Source organism: Ovis aries, chromosome 26 (assembly GCF_016772045.2).
Source record: "Ovis aries strain OAR_USU_Benz2616 breed Rambouillet chromosome 26, ARS-UI_Ramb_v3.0, whole genome shotgun sequence".
Classification (NCBI taxonomy): Eukaryota; Metazoa; Chordata; class Mammalia; order Artiodactyla; family Bovidae; genus Ovis; species Ovis aries.
Genome location: NC_056079.1, coordinates 5,764,941 through 5,785,917, shown reverse-complemented (window position 1 = coordinate 5,785,917; position 20,977 = coordinate 5,764,941). Strand labels below are relative to the sequence as shown.

At 51.9% G+C, this 20,977-nt stretch overlaps 1 protein-coding gene across 10 annotated transcripts in view; it reads right to left on the bottom strand.

Annotated features, from left to right (window-relative positions):
• Positions 1-1,482: 1,482 nt before the first annotated feature.
• Positions 1,483-20,977, bottom strand: part of MCPH1 (microcephalin 1) — a 227,894-nt gene continuing 208,399 nt past the window's right edge. For 5 of the 10 annotated variants that reach the window (XM_060406927.1, XM_027962602.3, XM_027962604.3 and 2 more), the window contains 3 exons: positions 12,946-13,183; positions 10,676-10,856; positions 1,673-1,819 (listed from right to left, as the gene is read on the bottom strand). In XM_060406927.1, the coding sequence (XP_060262910.1) occupies positions 1,786-1,819; positions 10,676-10,856; positions 12,946-13,183 (453 nt within the window). In that variant the 3' untranslated portion in view covers positions 1,673-1,785. Of the gene's footprint in view, positions 5,569-10,675; positions 10,857-12,945; positions 13,184-20,977 lie in introns of all 10 variants that reach the window. The other 5 variants (XM_015104543.3, XM_027962605.2, XM_042241390.1 and 2 more) reach the window with 4 other exon arrangements.

Genomic DNA, 20,977 nt, shown 5'->3' with positions numbered 1-20,977 from the left:
CCATTTTGAATTATCTTTTTTTTTTAATTCCTTACTGTTTCCTACATATAGTATATGTGATCTGAGATACTTTTACTTCATTTCCAGTCTATATGACTTTAATCCCTTTTCTGGCCTCCTTCTTTCAGTAGAATCTCTGATATAATGTTGAATAGAAGTGGTGAGAGCCACATACCTTTCAAAATTAAAAAAAATTCAGAATGCTGAGACACTTTTAGTCCTCTGTGTTTGGATAAGGGGTGCAAACTTGTAGTAACTAACTTTTAGGATTGCTGGGAGGATTAAACAAGATACCACATACAAAATGCTTAGTGGAAATTCTAAGCAAGTGACCTCCTAAGGGACAGCTTTTAGAAAGAGAATCCTAAGTGGCTGCTGGCAGGCAGCATCAGGGACCAGGACTCAGCTGTTAGGATGCAGGCCTGGGCGGACACGTTGTCTGGGTGGCCCTCTGTGGCCCCACAGCCGGGGGATGAAGTTCTCCATGGCTTGTCCCCACCGGGAGTCAGCACATTTCAGTTGCCAGGAACTGCTGGTATCAGAGGAGCTCTGCCAAAGTATTGATACCTGAGCCCCAAAGTAGCCAAGCCCAGGATGTAGTGGACGACATCGTGAAACAGGGTGTATGCGGAGGGAGGAAGGACCCAGGCTTGCCAAGCAGTGCTGAGGCTCAAGGTTGCTGGGCAGCAGTGTTAAGAGGGGCCTGGGGCATATGCTATGTTTACACCAAGAGAAAACACTTCCTTATTTCCATGGGCATTGTTGTTGCCTTTCTCTAAGGTTTATTCTAGACGTAGATCCCTTGTATTTGCTGAGACTTGATATTTATTTGGGGCTTCCTACGTTGCGCTAGTGGTAAAGAACCTGCTTGCCAACGCAGGAGACATAAGAGATGTGGGTTCAATCCCCGAGTCGGGAAGATGCTCCTGGAGAAGGGAATGGCAGCCCACTCCAGCACTCTTGCCTGGAGAATCCCCATGGACAGAGGAGCCTGAGGGGGCTACAGTCCATAGGGTCACTCAGAGCGACTTAGCATGCATGCACACAATATTTATTTGAGGTAGAAATCGCAGCTGAGATGAGTAACACGAGGGAACAGAATCATGAGGGCATTGTAGCAGCACCTGCAGCCTTGCTCTGTTGAGCGTTTCTCTCTGAGAGAAGCTGAGCAGCTGCGTGTGTAGAATTCATCCCGAATCCCCATCTCCTCCAGGGGACGGCGGGCATCCTGGAGGCCAGTGGGGACCCTGGTCTGTGGCGGGTGGTGCTCTCCTCGCCAGAAACTAAGCTCGCAGAAGCCAGGGCGACTTCCAGGGCGCTAATAATCATTAATTACAGCTCCTGACACCTGTCCTCATTAATTGTTTTGAAAGGAATCTCAGGGACCTAAGGTGTAACTGTGATAACAGACCAGCATCCTTCATACCTCGCAGATGATAACCAAGAAGCTCAGGGGTTCTTTGTTCTCATTAATAAACACAATTTAATTTCCACCTTTATTTAACAGTACAGTGCTTCAACGACAAATTCTGGGACTTCATTATGATCGTCTCTGGGACACACAGACTGGGTTTATGTAGAAAAGGCCCAATGGGGGGGTCAGCACTTCTCTGAGACACACAGTCAGACGTCAGAAAGCCACATGAAGGCGCTTCTTCATACCCTGCACACGCGCACAGACGTGATGGCGTACGAAGGCATCCCTTCTGTGGCCGAGGACGAGTGGTGGGCTGTTCGCAGCTGCTGTGGGCTGAAAGGCGTCTGCATCACGGCAGCAGGTGGTTCTCAGAGGCACAGATCTTGTGCTGACTGATCGAATCTAGAGGGAGAGAAGCAGTTAGCACTGGTAATGGCCCGCGTACGGAAAGACAAAAACCTTACAGTAGTGTTAGTCACTCAGCTGTGGCCGACTCTCTGCGACCCCACGGACTGTAGCCCGCCAGGCTCCTCTGTCCATGGTCTTCTCCAGGCAAGAGTAGTGGAGTGGGTGGCCATTTCCTCTTCCAACCTTATCACAGATACACTAAACGTATTTAAAATCTTCAGTGGTCCTGGGCTTCATGATCCACACGTGTGTCCACAATGGCACCCGTGCCTAATGAAAGTGAAGCAGGATAACATAAAGTGACGTGAAGAGTTCAGCTCCTAAGCTGCACCAGCAACATTTCAAACGCTTGGAATCCACGTCTTCTTAGACGCAGCACACTTGGACATGCCCTTCATGGTGGAACGTTCCAGTGGACAGTCCATGACACAGGAGACTCAAATTCTCATCTTGCTATGGCAAGTACTCCCTGGTACAGGGCAGAGCATAACTAACTGTTTTCTGAGAACCACAGGAAGCGCCCTGGCCTGGGACCAGCCCCAGGTGCAGGAGAGGGGGCCGGCACAGGTGGGCCTGCAGCCGGCTCCAGCAGCCCTGTGCTCTCAGCACTGGAGAGCTGACTGCCCCTGACCCTTCTGCTGCTGTTGGGATGAGAGAGGCGTGCAGTGGGTGGTCAGCGCTGACTGACTGACAAAGTTAACTTACTGTCGGCAACATTATCCAGTGGGTGAACAACTGTGTCTGAAGGACTTAAAGAGGTCAGGATGATGAACAACAGAACATGGAAAGCTGTGACAGTTTTGAGATACAAAGCAGAAAAAATGGGCTTATTTTATGAGTAAAAGAAAAACAAAACAAAATGGAAGAAAAAAAAACAGCTCATCTTAGTTGTAGCTCAAGGCAGTGCCCTGGAATTTAATCAGAGCCCTCCAAGATGAATGCACCTCCTCACAGGTGGTCTGAGCTGGGAACTGAATCACAGGAGGGAGGATCATTACTATTTGTTATATAGCTCGTACACATTATATAAATGTAATGTGTACAGTGGGACTGGAACAATTATCACTGACACCACATACACCACTTAATTCCACAATACAGTTAGCGATTGTTGTGACTTATATTTGAATGTTAGCCCTTTATTCATGATATGTATTGCATACACTTTCTCTCAGTTTGTTACTTGTGTTTTAACTTTTCTTATAGAAATGTTTACTTATATATTCAAATTATACCAGTCTTTTATTGCATCTGGACTTTGAATCACAGGTAGAAAAGGTTCCCTAGACTTACTTGGTTATACAATAATCCATATATTCTTCCAGGTTGTAAAAACCCCATTGATTCCATTTTTTACACTGATTTCTGACAGGATGTCATTTTTGAAAGCCAGAGAAGACTGCAAATAGGATGGCGCTCTTTCCTACCTAATCTAAAAATCCAGTATATAATGAACACAGAACAGATAAACAGATCAGTGGATAAGAACAAAATCTAGAAACTGACCCATGCATATGTGGGAGTTCAAGAGATGATTCCAGGTGGCATTATAAACCAGTGGAGGGAATTCCCTGACAGCCCAGTGGTTAGGACTCCATGCTTCCCTGCTCGGGGAACTAAGATCCCGCATGCAAAAAAAATAAACATCAGTGAAGAACGATAAGCTATTAAAGAGATGAGATGATTCCTTGTATCCCACAATGAATACAGATGGATTAATGCTCTAAACATTAAAGACTGTAAGAGCATTAATAGAAACAGGAGACTAGGTGAAAGCTCAGGGCAGGGAAAGCTTTCTAAGTGAAACCTCAGTTTACGTGCTGTGGAGGAAGAGAGGTATTTTGTTCCATCCAGAATAATAATTAAAAAGTGAAACCCACAGAAAACACCACATAAATAGAGAGAGACAAGTTGAGAGGATTTTATGTTTATCACAAAAGGTTAGAGTTTATATTAAATAATCAGCGTAAAGCAATGTGGAAAAGAGAAACAGCCTGATGTAAAAGCAGGCAGGGGACAAGAACAGCAGTTCAGGAGCTGCGAGTCCCTGCTCCGTGCTGACGAGGAACTCAGTAATCAGCATACGCCTTAAGTAATGAGGTCACCAGATAGTGAAAACATGGTTAAAGTCTGGAACTGGTGAGGGTGTGGGAAACAGGAATATCAAAGTACTGTTAGAGTGCAACCCAGTGAAGCTGTGTGCATCAAAATTTAAAGGACACACACCCCAGGTTTCAGTAATTCCCCATCTATGAATCTATTTTACAAAAATACTCCTGTCTGGGATTGGGCGAGACTAATCAGAGCTTAAGATGGTCTCTTAAAATTGAATTTGAATCACTCCAACTAGAACACACACACATACAGTTTACAATAGCAGAAATAGTGGAAATAACCCCAAATATGAGTGACTTCACTTTCACTTTTCACTTTCATGCACTGGGGAAGGAAATGGCAACCCACTCCAGTGTTCTTGCCTGGAGAATCCCAGGGACGGGGGAGCCTGGCGGGCTGCTGTCTATGGGGTCGCACAGAGCTGGACACAACTGAAGCGACGCAGCAGCAGCATCAAATTGTAAGGAGTGTATAAATTAATCACAGCACCTCTGACGGTTAAAAGAATGAAGCAATTGCATGAAAATGGAAGGACCTTCTAGACCCAGAGTTGGATAAAAGCTCATGACTGTGTGCTTCTCCGTTTATGGAGAACAAACCCTCGATGCATGTGTTTATATACATTTATTTCTATGTAAATATATGGTAAACCTGAAAGAGACAGCTTTGTCTGTAGTGTAGCTGCTTTAGGGAAGGGTAGTTGGATTTGGGGGTTTTATGCATTTCTCTGCTGTCTGACTTCCTTGACCATGAAATCAAGTGTCACTCTACATATCCGTCCAGCTAGTGTGGCGGGCAAAAAAATATTGACTGGAGAAGGATCTAGCTTTAAATTAAGATAAAACAGAAGCCACAGGAAAGTCTGTGGCTAACCCCTCCGCCCTCTGGGACGGTGCTGCCCAAGGGGTTCGCCCCTGGACTGCTGAGCAGGGATGAGGGGTGCATGGTGGCGATCGCGGTTGGGGCAAGGGAGCACTTGAGGGGCCGCCAAGTGTCCAGGGGGCGCCTCCCAGCTCCACGTTCCCAACTGTAAACACACCCAGGGAGAGGGATTTCTGTCCAAGTTCATTTGGCGTCTGAAGACTGCCACGTCCCCAAATTCAAATGTCATGTCAGAGGTACGGTCGTCAAACACCCCATAAAACATGACCACAAGACAGATGTTAGCGCAGTGCCAGGCCCCGCTAGCTGAGAGGGGACAGATCACGCACGAGCGGCTCCCATGAAACTGCAACTGGAAAGAGAGAAACCCAGGTTTTCCTTGTTTTCAGCAGATCGGTCTTGGAACACGTTATGTGCACACGCTCAAGTTCACTGGCCGTGCTTCTGTGTGGTCGTGTGCTTGGGATGTCGAATCAACATGCTGCCAGTGCTTTTTCTTGTTTTTAAGGGTGGGGCGGATAAGTCACTTTATTTGAACTAAGACTCTGGTTGCCAACAGCCAGATGTGGTCCTGTGTGTAGAGTTCGGGGACCCTCAGGGCCCTTGCCGGAGCTTTATCTTGACAAAATGAGCCACGAATTTTAGAGCTGGGAAATGGCAGGGTCTGTGCAGCCAGGTATCTGTACATAAGGGGTCAGCTCGTGACTGCAGGGCTTCCCTGGTGGTTCAGATGGTGAAGAGTCTGCCTGCAACACAGGAGACGTGGGTTTGATCCCTGGGTTGGGAAAAATCCCCTGGAGAAGGGAATGGCAACCCATTGCAGTATTCTTGCCTGGAGAATTCCATGGACAGAGGAGCCTGGCGGGCTACAGTCCATGGGGTCGCAGAGCTCAACACAACTGACCGACTAACACATTCACGCGATACTTTCTTCTCTCTGCTGTGCGGAGTGAGGGTTCCCGACAGGTGCTGAAGGTCGCCAAGTCCTTTCTGATGCTGAGCCCGGCCCGCGTCTCCCTCTGGACCCACACCAAGCGTCTCTGCCCGCCCACATGCTGTCTCCTCTTCTGAACAAGCCAGGCCCTTCTCTACTCCTCCATGCATCCCGAGTCCCAGGCCCTCACCGTCCTCCCGGGCGCTCGGAGTCCAAGTCTAGGATTGCCCTTCCCCTCCTCTCTGTCCTCACATGGCACAGCATCCAACCTGCCAGAGGGTGCAGTTGGACTCAGCACTTTCATTTAACATCTGACAGCTTCCCATCACCTCCATCACTATTACCCTGGTCCTAACCACCACCACCGATCACCTGAATCTCTGTAAGAGCCTAAGCCTCTCTGGCTTCTCTTTAAAAATACGTCTCGGAGCCCATTTCCCTTTCTTAAAATCCTCTGGTGACTTCTGCTCATTCTTAGAACAAACACCACACAGCTGACCGCTGTCCACGTGGCCTGTGGGCTCAGGCTCCGCCGCCGCCTCCCCGTCATCCCCTGGATCCACGGCCTCTGCCCACCTCTCACCTTGACCCTAACTGTTCCCTCAGCGCCACACAAGCCCATCCGGCCTCGGCGAGGAGCCCAGCTCACGGTCTCTCTCCACATTCCAGCCTGTTTTCTTCATAGTATTTATCACCACCAGGAGTTTAGAAAATGTTCTCTTGTCGTCTTTAGAGGGTAAGCCCCCAAAGAGCAAGGGCTGCATCTGCCTTGCCACCTGCTATTCCAGGAGTGCCAAGAACATGCTTGGCACACGGAAGATGCTCAACAAACACAGACTGGCTGAATGGATGACCTGATGCCGTGCAGAGTGTCTGGAGGAGACAGTCTAACCTAGCAGGTCTCAATCTTTTTTTCTGCTCTGATATTGGGGTAGAGGTGCTCACTTATCTGATACTTAACCAAGGGTGCAGTAAGAATTTGTGCTGTCTTAGAGAAGACTGGCTAGTTTATTCCTAGCATGACAACTTTTCCTTTCCACCCAAGATATATGAGTGAAAAGATATCACAGGGCTAGCCTTGAGGTCACTATTTTTTCTATATATTTTATATTTATTCCTGGGCATGGAAATGCTGATGATTTTAGTAAGTGTATCTTAAGAATCTTGCTGAATTGATTATAACCATTTCTTGACTCTCTTCAATTTTTCTATGTATATACTGTATCATAGGCAAATATGTTGTAAGTTTTTTTATACTCCTCATCATTTAGGAAAGTTCTGTTATTCCTAATTGTTGTTGTTATTGTTTTTAATCATGAGTGGGTACTGGATTTTCTTTAATACTTTCAATATCTGCTGAGAACAATCAATGGACTAGAAGAAAAGATTTAATGATATTTGTTTCTACATTATTCAGTTAAACCTTACCTGATTATATGTTTCTTAACATACTGCTAAATTTAATTCGCCAATATTTTATTTTGGATTTTTACATCCATCTTCACAAATGAGTTTGGGCTAGCCGTGTAAAATGAGATGAAATAGCTTCTCTTTTCTTTTTGTCCTTCAGTGATTTGAGATGTTTGGTAAAACTTTTGTTAAAACTATCTAGGGGGAGGTGGTGGTTTTTTTGTGGTGAGACAGACATGAGCTGAAAGTTGCCACTTAAACTGTTCTGAGTACACGGCTCAGCGGCAATAAGCACACTCACATCACTGTGCCACCACGACCAGCGCCCCTGTCCAGGAGTTTCTTACAATCCCAAATGTCATCTTTGTGTTCATTAAACAGCGACTCCCCATTCCTTTCCCCTCCCCTTCCAGGCTGAGTTAACCTCTGTATTTCTGTCCCTATGAGCTTGCTTATGCTCAGGTGACTTGTAAGGCTGGAGTCACGTGGCGCCTGTCTTTCGGGACTGGCCTATCCCACCTGAACGCAGTGTCTTCCAGCCCACTCGTGCTGGTGCAGGTTTCAGAACAGCCTTCTCTTTAGAGCAGAAGAATACTCTGCTGTTTGTCTACATCACCTCTCCACGTTTGGTTCTTAACCTGTACAGTGGAGACATGGCCTGAGACGCTCCGAGGACCCCTGACAGACTTGACTTGATCAGCAAGCCGTCAGTCCAGGGCTGTAACAAACGCCCCGTGCAGAGCGTGCAGCTCTGGGCTGCTCTCTGCTCGCTCCTCCAGGCGGCAGGGAGCCTGCCAGCACGCACAAGGCCCGTACACTATCAGGGACCTTTTTCCTGAAAACACTGACATGGGGAGACACTCAAATCAAATGCTGTTTTATAAGTTATGAGGAAATCATGCCGAGGCGAGACTTTTTTTTTTGGCAAGGCTGTTGAGATTATTACATCATGTTCCCACAACAGCATAAAATGTATGTTTTATCACTTGAACGTAGCCCAGGCTGGAAGGGGCGCCTGAGATTGGAAATGTCTTATGAGAAAGGCCAAGCTCAACCTGATAAGACAGGAGGGGATAAAAGGAGGGAAAAATGGTCACAGCTCAGGCCACTGACCCTCGATGGACGCCCCGTGCCCCCTGCCAGCCCCCACGCCAGCAGGGAACCCCAGACCTGTTGTTCCTTGACCTGTAAGACAGGAACGGTGCTCTGTGGGGTACGGGGAGCCTAACTCCTGGAAAGCGCTTCAGAAGGTAACCGGTCGCACCAAGATCAGGTGAAGGTAACTTTCTGCCTCCTGGTGCCGGGAATCTGAGTTTTGTTTTCCTGTTTATTTCCATACATATTCAAGCTCCACAAGTGTGCTCTCTCTTAGAAATCCCCACTCCCCCTCTGGTTGAATGATTCATCAAGAATCTTGGCCCAAGTGTGCTGCTGTTTCAGGGAAAGCAGACCCTGGGGAATGGCTCGGGAACACAGTCGGGACCGGTCCGGTGGCCTCGGCAGAAGGCGGCTCGGCCGATGTGAGCTTCTGCTCAGAGCAGGTGACTGATCACGGCTTAGGTTTCACGTGTGGAGCCTGAAGTGGAGATGGCTTAAGTTCACGCTGTTCTAGGCCAGCAACACCAGGTGGTGGGAGGACGGTGTGAGGTTTTTTTTTTTTTAAGAAAACACTAAAATACACTGGGTCATTGTTTCTAAGATACAATGAAGGGATAAAAGGCCTATCTGACGGCTCACAGTGCTCGGACGTGAGGTCACGGTGAAAGTGTCTGCTTTCCCTCTACCGAGAGGGTGGTGCCAACGGCCCCCCTTCCTCCTACTCGTCCAGCCAGTGCGACTCTATTGCTCGGTGCTGTTTAGTTGTCCTGTCTTGTCCGATACCTTGCGACCCCATGGACTGTAGCCCGCCAGGCTCCTCTGTCTGTGGGATTTCCCAGGTAAGAATACTGGAGTGGGTTGCCATTTCCTTCTCCAGAGGATCTTGCTGACCTGGGGATCAAACCCGTGTCTCCTGCATTGGCAGGCGGATTCTTTACCATCTGAGTCACTAGGAAAGCCTTTGACTCTATTAGGCCTGCAAAAACAAAGACCCCATAGAATATAAAAATAAATGCAAGGTACTTAAAAAAAAACCTTAGAATCTTTGGTTTGGAAGGCAAATTACAAATCTAAAAAGCTGCTTTAAAGATTTTAAAAGCAGTTTGAATAAAATAAGTCTCAGGGATTCTAGCTCACACATCATCTGATATTCTAGTTGGAACAAATTTAGTTGATAAAATTTGAGTCCTGCTTTTCATAATTTATCACAAAATGACATTTAAGTTGGTGCTTTAACGTGGTTTTAATTTTAATTTCACAACATTTTGAGAATAAAGTATTCTCTGGAAGTGTTTATGATGAAAGCTAATGGGAAGGAGAACAGTCTTCAAGAGAGAAGACGCTTCTCTGCTGAAGGAGCGGGAATGACTTCCCTGTGTTGGTGAGTCTGGGCCCCACGGCCCTGGACACTGGCCCTGCGGAGGGAGGGAGTCCGCATGCCTGCGCTGTCTCCCCCTGGACACTGCCCTGCGGAGGGAGGGAGTCCGCATGCCTGCGCTGTCTCCCCCTGGACACTGCCCTGCGGAGGGAGGGAGTCCGCACGCCTGTGCTGTCTCCCCCGATCACCCTGTCCATCACCCTGTCAGGTACAGAAGTGACTGCACTAGGTCCAGAGAGAACCAGGTGACGTGTTACCTGGTCAGAGAACAAGGAATCAGCCTACAAGGCAGCAGACCTGGGTTCGATCTCTGGGTCGGGAAGATGCCCTGGAGGAGCAATGACAACCCACTCACGTACTCTCGCCTGGGGAATCCCATGGACAGAGGAGTCCGGTGGGTACAGCCCATGGGTTCACAAAGGGTCGGACACGACTGAGCAACTAACACACACAGAAAAGGTGACGATCTAGACTGTGTGTTCTGTAGGTCTGTGCACACGTGGAGAGACGTAAAAATGAAATCTCCTTCACCGGCACAAAGCTGGAGCTCCACTCAGAGGGAGATGCATACACACTAACGGAACACATGTTTTTCAAGTGTGCAACACTCGTACGACGAGGCTGGGGAGACAGCCGGAGGACCCAGCGCGCACTGGCAGGGGACTGATGTTATGGGTGAGGATTTCAGCATGCGGAGAGCCAAGGATTCCAGGACACACAATACCCGGATGTTGCCAAGGGCACTCGCAGATGGTGTGAGCAGTGACAAGTCAGAAACAGGACATGAGTTACGGGAGAGGAAAGAAACAGAAAGGCGGGCCTGCAGCTTCAGCTCTGAGACTCAAAGAATGCCAAAGGGCCGGTGGGCATGACAATCGGGGCCTCGAGCAGGTAGGCGTCTGCCTCCTGAGGACCCACCAGCAGGGGGTCACGTGGCCAGACCCTGGGGGGAGCCAGGCCGGCAGCCAGCATGCACACAATGTGTGCACAGAAACACACCAGCGCTAGGAAGGGGCCGGCCGAGTTCCCGAACCTGGAAGCAGTAGGAGTGCAGACCAGCCTCTGGCCCCCTGCACGACCGCAGGCTTTGGAAAGATTAGCTGTCCGTGGGACTGTTGGTATCAGCCATGTGCGCAGTCCCGTCAGCTGAGGGAGACTCTTTCCAAAGCACAGTTCTGGTCTCCAGTTGGTATCATTTTGATACACACGGTTTTCTTAAAAAAACAAAACAAAACAAAACAAAAACCTGTTTGAGAACATAGGATGTTTTGAAGGTTGTATTTTTGGCATGTGGAAAAGAGTAAACAGCCTCTGTTGGCTTCTGGACTGTAGCTACAACCATAGGTGTTTTGAAGTTAGTTTCCAGGCAGATGACAAATGACTGTGCACCAGAAAGTGAAAGATCCTATATCAAAGGAGGACCACTGGCCATTTACAAGATCTTCACGAGCGTGGTTATTATAAATGAGTGCCACCGGAACAAACACGGCCTCTGCCAATCTTAAACCAGCAGTCCCTGACCTGGCACCGGGGACCAGTTTCACGGAAGACCATTTTTCCACAGACTGGTGGAGGGGGGTGCTGGTTTTGGGATGGTTCAAGCACATTACATTTATTGTGCACTTTATTTCTAATCTAATGCTGCCGCTGAGCTGACCGACGGGGGTACTGGTCTGTGGCCCCAAGGCAATCCTGGTGCTGAAGGGTAACATCTAGGATGGGGTGAGAGAAGCCATGAGTTTGGGGTTTAGAGACAAGAAAAGTGAACAGGAGGAAGGCTGAGAAAGAAACTCAGGCGGAGAGGGAGAGGGAGACATCTAAGAAGCCACAGGAGCAGCTTGGCCAAAAGTGCTGAAATGGGTAATCCAGTGTCAGGGGTTGAACCTCCACAAAGCCCACAGGTCGAAGACCGAACCTCCAGGACCTTGGAATGGGACTGTGTTTTGAAAAAGGGCCTTTGAAGAGGTCACTAAATTAAAATGAGGTCATGAGAATGGGCCCTGATCCAGTTACTGGCATCCTCAGAAGAAGAAGAGATGGGGACACGAGGGAGAGCCATGTGAAGACACAGGGCAAAGATGGCACCCCCCCCCCCAAGCAGGGGAGAGAAACCAGCCTTGCGGACGCTGATCTGACGTCCAGCCTCCAGGACACAGGGAAAGACGGCCCCCCCAAGCAGGGGAGAGAAACCAGCCTTGCAGACGCTGATCTGACGTCCAGCCTCCAGGACACAGGGAAAGACAGCCCCCCCCAAGCAGGGGAGAGAAACCAGCCTCGTGGATGCTGATCCGACGTCCAGCCTCCAGGACACAGGGAAAGACGGCCCCCCCCAAGCAGGGGAGAGAAACCAGCCTCGCGGACGCTGATCAGACGTCCAGCCTCCAGAACACAGGGAAAGACGGCCCCCCCAAGCAGGGGAGAGAAACCAGCCTTGTGGACGCTGATCAGACATCCAGCCCAGGACACAGGGAAAGACGGCCCCCCGCAAGCAGGGGAGAGGACATCTTCCTGCCATCTCAGCCGCGGGCCTGCGGTCCAGTTACGGCAGTCGGGCCAACACGCGGCTGTCGAAATGCAGTGGAAGAAGACGTGCAGCTGAACCCCAGTGGACCTGACCCCAACCCCTGTCGACCCCCCCCACCTTGGCTCCACTGCATCACACGCAGCCGGCTCCGCTGCCCTGCGCCCCTTCCTCCCGGTGTCCCGGGCCCCCCAAATCCGGGGACAGACGGCGCTCCCCCCACCAGGGTCGGCCTCCAGCCTCACCTGGGATCCCCCCTCCCCCGCAGAACCCCCGGGGGGCCTTTGCACAGCACGGCAACACTGACGCCGATACATGCATCACATTCACGCCACACACCAGCTTTTGGAAATAAAAGCCGAAGGTCGCTTTGCTGTAAAACACAGCACTGTGAGCATGACAGGCGAGTACGCGAAGCGGGGCGGCCGGCAGGGGCAGCGGGTGGCCGGCAGGGGCAGCGGGCGGCCGGCAGGGGCAGTGGGCCTCCGGCGGAGCTGCAGGGGGTGGGGCGGGCCGGCCGGGCCTTGCACGCAAGCCGGGAGGGCAGGCGGCAAAAGTCTAAGAGGACTTCCTTTGTCCCCGTGAGCTCACCTGGACAGATAGGTGGTCTTGTGACAGCTGGTAATAACACGATTTCTTTAACTACAGGCCTCTTAATGCAGATGATGTGAGAAGTGCACCAGGCCTGATGCTCTCCCCAGCCGTCACCCCCAGGACCGCAGGACAGAGGCTCTGACTTCATACCGGCCCCTCCCTCCAGGAACCCGCGTGTGGATGCTTACCTAGGATCCATGTTTCCGACAGGTATTTGACCGTCTCCTTCTTCCTTCCCGGGGAGGGTCCGATGAAAATGCTGGCCTGGCGAGGGACCTGTGTGACCCGACCCCCGCACAGCACGACCAGCTCCCCCAGCTTGGCTCTAGGGGGGTTGCTGGCCGGGGAGATGAACATGATCGGCTGGTCGGCAAACAGGGTTCCGCGGTACTGCCCGGCGCAAGACAGGCGTTCCTGGCGGCAGAGCTGTGGGGAAAGACGGGGGCGGGGGTTACTCTAGACCTCTTCACTGTCGAGAACAGGCTGATTGAAATAGGAAAGGCTGAGGTTGGGTTGTCTGTCCTCCACGGGTTCTGAGGATCCAGGGGTGATGACAACATTTACAAGTAGATGACATTTTCTGCAGCAGCAAATTTACCAAGCAAATTTACAAGCAAAAAAAGAAAAAGTTTAGGCCTTAGATTTATTACAGATTCTAAACCAAATTATTGGAAAGCAATCAACTGTTCGGTTCAGCCAGGTGGACGGCCTCTGGGTCCTGAGTGATGGGAGGGCCTTGGAGGCAGGAGGCTCGCCTGGAGTGCCCGCTGCAAGGGAGGGCACCCTCCACCCAGCTCAGAGCGCCCGCAGTGGGCGGCATCAGCGCTGAGTTGCTCCATTCACACCCGCCCATCAGCAGGAGAACGCAAAGGGAGTCCTGGCCCCGTGCCCGTGGGCCAGGTGGGGCCTGAGGGCTGCGTGCTGGTGGGTGGGTACTGGCCTGGAGACCCTGCAGGGTTCAGAATGGACGGTGCAGCCTGCCCTGATGGGTCAGGGTTGGCGGCTGGCCTGGGGGCGGCGGGGAGGCCCCTGTGTTCTGATTAAAGGACTCCTCTACACGCAGATAGCCCCGGGGAGGTGGTCAGGGTTGGAGACTTCAACCCGTGAATTTCCCTGAGGACAGGTCTGTGGCTCAGGGCAACTGCAGGTTTTGACAGGAGGTCTGTGGGAGGAGAGGGAGGCGCGCCTCAGAGGAGGGGGCACCCAGGGCCCAGAGGACGGGGGCGGGGGGCGGCCAGCGTGACCCCAGGCGGCAAGGCAGCAGAGGATGCCCTCCTCAGGCTGCCGCTCCGGCTAAACCCCAGGAAGAGCTGTTCCTGCACTGGGCTCGCACGCTGCTTTCGTTTTCAGGAAAAGAAGAGCCTACTCCAAAAAAAAGGGAAAAGGTTCCACCGTCAGTGAAACGAATGTGATAGATTTAAATCCGGCCGTATACTTGAATTTTGCCATAAGCTCTGATATATATCTTCCCTTCGACTCAGGAACTAACAGGGCAGATGACAATTCTACCAGTGTGGTACCTTCGTTCATGCCGTCAGTTACTCCCAACATCCCTGGGAGGCAAGTGGGGTGCTCCTTTAATTTTGCACATGAAGATACTGACGTGGAAGAGATTTGCTTTGGTTAACTGTGAGCTGAGCTGCAGGAGAAAGCCGAAGACCCATAAACGCAGTGAGTCACGGGGCCACGCAGCCCTGCAGCTGGGGATCGAGAACCTCCCTCAAGTCAGATTCGGTCACATGTCGTCAAAGCTGGCGGTAGGAGGTGAGGACCGACACAGCAAAGGAACAAAGTCAGGGCACCCTTCCTGGCTTTCTGTTGCTCGAATCCACTCTGTCCTTTCCTCCTGAGCAGGAAGGCATGGTCATTTTCTGAGTGCTGACCTCTGCAGGGCCAGCTGTTCAAGGTGGGCGCCCCTTCCCTGCCGTGGGCGGGGGAGGGGGGGGAGACTCAGGCTTGGGCCAAGCCCACTTCGGGGACTCTCCTTACAAAGGCCTGCGTGAAGCTAGGCTGGAGTCTGGCCAGTGGGGCCTGAGGGCAGGTCTGCTGGGGGCGGCTTTTCCTCACTCACTATAAGAGCAACTTCGGCCTGTTGACACAGGACACCCCGGATTCCCGAGGCTGAGAACAGCCAAGTGGGAAGACGGAATGGCGTGGACCTGGGCAACGAGGGCCTCTAAGTCGGTAGCCTGACCAAACCAGGCCCTGTCCTCCTCTGTCCTTTTAATGTCGGGGGGAAACCTCCTAACTTTTGTTTCTCTCCATATCCTCAGTTTAACGTCCCCCCTCCAAAAAAAATTTTTTAAGAGGTATTCTGAATTTTAACTGAAGTATAATTGAAGTTATATTAGAACCAGGTATGCATAGTGATTTGATATTTTCTTACATTACAAAATGATTACCATGATAGGCCTCATTATCATCACCTGTTATCATATAAAGACAGAGCACATCGTTTTTGACCATTTTCCCCACATTGTACATTTCATACTCATGATTCACTTATTTTGCAGCTGGAAGCTTGTACCCCTTCATTCCCCCCCACCCCCAGCTCACCCCATCCATTCCCCTCCCATCCCCCAACCCCCAGCTCACCCCATCCATTCCCCTCCCATCCCCCACCCCCAGCTCACCCCATCCAACCCCCAGCTCACCCCACCCCTCCCATCCCCTACCCCCAGCTCACCATCCACCCCTCCCCACCCCCAGCTCACCCTATCCATTCCCCTCCCATCCCCCCATCCTTTCCCCACCACCCCCAGCTCACCCCATCCACTCCCTCCCATCCCCCACCCCAGCTCACCCCATCCGTTCCCCTCCCATCCCCCACCCCCAGCTCACCCCATCCGTTCCCCTCCCATCCCCCACCCCCAGCTCACCCCATCCGTTCCCCTCCCATCCCCCACCCCCAGCTCACCCCATCCACTCCCCTCCCATCCCCCACCCCCAGCTCACCCCATCCACTCCCCTCCCATCCCCCCACCCCCAGCTCACCCCATCCACTCCCCTCCCATCCCCCCACCCCCAGCTCACCCCATCCGTTCCCCTCCCATCCCCCACCCCCAGCTCACCCCATCCACTCCCCTCCCATCCCCCAACTCACCCCATCCACTCCCCTCCCATCCCCCACCCCCAGCTCACCCCATCCACTCCTCCCATCCCCCAACTCACCCCCATCCACTCCCCTCCCCCACCCCCAGCTCACCCCATCCGTTCCCCTCCCATCCCCCACCCCAGCTCACCCCATCCGTTCCCCTCCCATCCCCCACCCCCAGCTCACCCCATCCACTCCCCTCCCATCCCCCACCCCCAGCTCACCCCATCCGTTCCCCGCCCATCCCCCACCCCCAGCTCACCCCATCCGTTCCCCGCCCGCCACGGCTCCCCCTTCAGTGGCCACAAGTTTGTTTCTGTGTCTGTGCCTCTGTCACTGTTTTGATTTGTTTGTTCGTTTGCCGTCTTAGTCTCTACACGAGTGACACCACCTGATACTTCTCTTTCTCTGTGTGACTTATTTCACTTAGCATAAATGCCCCTTAGGTCTATCCATGATATTGCAAATGGCAAGATTTTATTTCTCGTGACTGAGTGATCCTCCATTGCGCGTACACATACCCCACATCTTTAGCCGCCTGTCTGGGGACACATATGTTGCTTCCATATGATGAGGGTATTATACATGCTCTTTGGAAAACAATGTCTTCTGACTGGTGCTCTGTGATGGCCTGGAGGGTGGGATGGGGCAGGGTGGGGAATTCGTGCGCCTGCAGCTGGTCTGTCCCGTCGTACAGCAGAGACTAGCACAACGTTGTAATCATATTCCGATTTAAGAAAATGACTGTAGCACAGTGACAGCGTATGACTCTAAATGCCTTTTGAGTGCCCACCCATAGTATTGATTGGTTGATTGGAACGAGGTTCCCATGCAAAGCAAGCAGTCTGGCAGGGTTAGGCCCGATGGTAATGACTTTGGGATAGGACTGGTGGTGGAAGGCAGGCCTTTCATTCATAAACTTTACTATTCTTTACATTTTTAAAGCACAAACTACTTCCATAAATGTGTCAGAACTTCAGTGGCAAAGGTATGAAAAAATATCTACCAAACAAGTTAGTACATCCACTTTACAAAACAGCATAAATCTGAGGCAGAGCTGGGAAAAGACAAGAGCCAGAGGCTGTTCCGTCTTCTAATCGAGTCCCCATCCCAACCACCATTCTTCCGTATTTCAGCTCCGTAAATTATGCTGCGAGGGGCAGGCTGACATGGGAAGCTACTACCATCTGCTGAGAACGCTGGGCGCAGCTATATTAAGATTTCCAAATGTAACTGATGCATAGTCCTCCCCTTCCCTAGATTTTATGACGGATCAGATAACAGTAACATACCGAGTAAAAGCCGAGCGTCAGCTTGAACTTCCAGTTTCTCTTCTGCACCAACATCTAACAAGTGATTTTTGCATTTATAGCCACATTGGAGTACTTCCTTATATTTTTGTAGCTAGGTTTCAGGACCTAACACCAGAAGACGTGAGTAAACACTGAAAAGGAAAAACATTTCAAAGAGCAATCTGAATTGCTTCTCTTTTCTGGGATCGTTGACAGTAAGACTTGAGAACCAATCATTCTGATTCAGACACTCAAGGACATCAAAAGAGAGTGTGAGACTCATGAAACGATCACAGACTGTAACAGTTATTATATGGGTCATCAGATTATTAACGATAGCATAAGAGCTGACATAACTAAGCTAAACCATCTTCAGGCAGTGGTGGTGGTGGTGCAGTCGCTCAGTCGTGTCCAACTCCTGCGACCCCACGGACTGCAGCCCTCCAGGCTCCTCCATCCACGGGACTCCCTAGGCAAGGACACTGGAGCGGGCTCCCATTCCCTCTCCAGGGGATCCTCCCCGATGCAGCAATCGGAACCGCGTCTTCTGCGTTGCAAGCAGACTCTACACTGCCTGAGCCACCAGGGAAGCCCAGCTTTAGGCAGAAACTCGCTCAAATGATGAGAGACAACCTGTCTGTGTGTGTGTGTCTGTGTGTGTGTGTCTATGTGTGTGTCTGTGGGGGGGGGTTTCCCAGGTGACTCAGCGCAGGAGACGCGGCCTCCATCTCTGGGCTGGGAAGAATTCCCACCCGGGGAGCCCCATGCCAGAGGGGCCTGGCAGGCCGCAGTCTGCAGGGTCACAGAGAGTCAGACACGACTGAAGGGACTGAGCACGCACTCTCTCTGTGAGGTCAACAGTCTCTGCCACCAAGGGTCAGTCCCCAGCGTGTCCTCCACGGCCAGTGGTGCCGAGATCGCTAGCTGACGCTTGCTAGCAGCTCAGGCCTGGAGTCTGCCACCACGGCTGTCCCAGGCAGAGGGCTCCCTTGGACCAAGCCCTCACCTACTCTAGAGAGCCTAGGAACATCAGGTGTGGAGGAGCCTTGGCCCAGCTGCAGGCCTTTGAGACAGAGACAGAGAAGTGGAGGGAAACAGCTTGAAAGGGTCCAAAAGCAGAGCCCTGTCCAATACCAGTAAAGGTTCTCCCCCCGCCCCAAGTGCAAACATACCATCCCCGCTCCTCCTTCCCCTCCTGCGTGAGCCCCAGGCTGACACCACACCGGGCCAGCTCCCTGTCCGGGGCAGTATGCAGGCGGCCTGACGCGCAGGGGCTGGCTCCCTCCGTGATGGGGTGAGAACAGCCCTAGCGGGGCCCCTGCCCCGTCAGACAGGCGTCCAAGGCAGGGCTCCTCTCCCAGCTCCAGCCTTCTCACTGTGCTTTGGGAAACAGAAACCCAAGTGCTTCAAAGAACTCTCGTTGCTCTGAGGACAGACCCAAGTCCCCAGCAAAGGCCCCACAGCGGAGCGGCCGTGGGGCCAGCGGGAGGCTCCAGGGTGTCTCAGAAGCAGCCGCACATTTCGACGAGGGTAGTATCCACACCACGCACGCTCACCGTGTCCCTCACCTCGGATGGCCTAGGGAAGAGCCCGACCTTGACGGGGCGCCAGCCTCTGCGGGAGAGCAAGCTGTGTCTCCTGACAGCAAGGGACGCCGGGTGCAACCATACACTCTCCGCAGGCAGCTCTGTGAAGCGTCCCCTGGGAGCCCACAGGGCCAGAGCTCCTCTGCTGGACACTGAGCCCGGCCAGGCCCTAGCTACTGGGGACACCCACCAGCAACACGAGGGCTCCTGTGTGCAGGCAGCTGAAACAGAAGGTGCTGGCCGGGGCGCCAGGACACAGCCAGCAGCCACACCCCGCTTGCCACCGGGTGACGTGCTTGTTCAGGCCAGTGTCAGCAACTCGGTGACGGAAGTGTTTCCTCGGCCACGAGGGTGGGTCCCAGCTCCACCCGATACATTAGCCAACTGTAGATCTCCAGTAACGATCCTCTCTCTGACTGATAGGAGGGAGAGGCAATGGGAAAAGAACCCAGCAGGACTCCTTGGTGCTCCTCTGATGACCCTCCAACTCGAGAACCAGCTCAGCTGCATGGGATGGGGAGCGGCAGGCATTCAGGCCGGCCGCTCTGTCAAGGCAATCCCCAAGGAGCGGGCTGCTTCAGAACCGAGAAGCTGGCAGCGGCACAGGCCGGGGGGCTCTCGAGCACTGAGCGAGGAGCGACATGGCCTGGCAGAGAAGATCTCACTCACCCGGGAAGGCAGGATGTGGCAGGGAGAGCCTGGGAGTTCGACCCGAGTGAACTGCGTGAGCCGGAGGCCCAGGGACCAGCCAGGGGGCCCCTCTTACCTCCGCCCCGATGCTGTGTCTGCTCTCAGAGATGTCTCGACTTTTCAGTTACTTTTTGTTGGGATTTTTGTTTCCAGAGTCTCAAGCATCCAGATGCGACGGTTCTCACGACCCTGCCACTGACCACAGGTGACAGTCTGCGCATATTTTTCTAAACTCTACACAACACACACACGTACTAGGGACAGACTTTCGCCTTCATCAAGGATCCATCTTGGTATACGGAAAAGCAGTAACGCAAACCTGTTTTCTTAACCCAGCGGAAAGGACCTGTGTGGGCCTTTCTCATGTTTAGAGTGTGACTTCAGAGCTAATTTGATTCTTCTTCTCCCGCCCACATTTATTGAACGCTTACTGTCTACCAGGCATGTGCAAGGTGCCAGGAAGCAAAGCTGATTAAGTCGCAGTCCCTGAGCTCAGTTTAAAGCATGTACTGCAAAAGTCAGTAAATGGAAATATTTCCATTTATTTATTCAGCTTGAAATCAGAGGAAGCAAAGAATTAGAAGGATCTGATTCTTCACTCAAAATAACTGAGGCTACGTGCTTGTTGACTTTCCAGTCCTAAGTAAAACAATTTTCTGGGGAAGTTTAATCAAGATTTAGGTTATTTAAAATTAAAAGTTAATTTGGAAACTTACCCTCCAGACATACTCTCTGATGTACACAGGGACGTGCATGTATAGGAGGTCATTGCCATGGAAATGGTGGTGACTGGCAAGGTTTATTTATATTATAAATATAACAGGACACACGATTCTGCCTACTGCTGAGCTTTAGCTAAGGCCATTTCAGGAGGTGGGAGGTTTTAAGAATGGGATACTCCCCCAGAACCCCCTTTGTTATTCCCCAGCCCCCCAGGGGTTTTGCTCCGTGATTCCTTGTGATCGATGGGCCTTAGAAGCCTCAGTGCGGCCAGAGTGCCCCGGAGCCCACGCTCGGCGTGGAAGGTACAAGTCATGTGTTTGCTACTGAGATGCTGCCCAAAGGGTCTGATGGAGGCAGTCTAGCAAAATTTTCCTCTCCAGCAAAGCAACGTTTTGTCCCCACTGAAAGTATTAGTTGTTGAGTCGTGTCTGACTGTTTGCGACCCATGGACTGTAGCCCACCAGGCTCCTCTGTCCATGGGATTTCTCAGGCAAGAATACTGGAGTGGGTAGTCATTCCCTTCTCCAGGGGATCTTCCCGACCCAGGGATCGAACCCACGTCTCCTGCATTGCAGACAGATTCTTTACCATCTGGGCCACCCAGGGAAGCCCCTGTCCCCACTGGCACATTGTAAAAACTGAGCTGAGGACTGTGAGGCAGCGGGCAGTGCAGGCTAAGAGAGCAGCAGAAAAGGCTCCGTGTCCTCTCTGACCATGTTCCCTGCGGCCTTACCCCGATGCCTGCCTGCACCTCAAGATGGAGCAGGAAAGCATCAAAGGCGCAGATTTTACGCCAACATGCTGTTGGTTAATTTCACTGCCTTCTCAGTCCCTT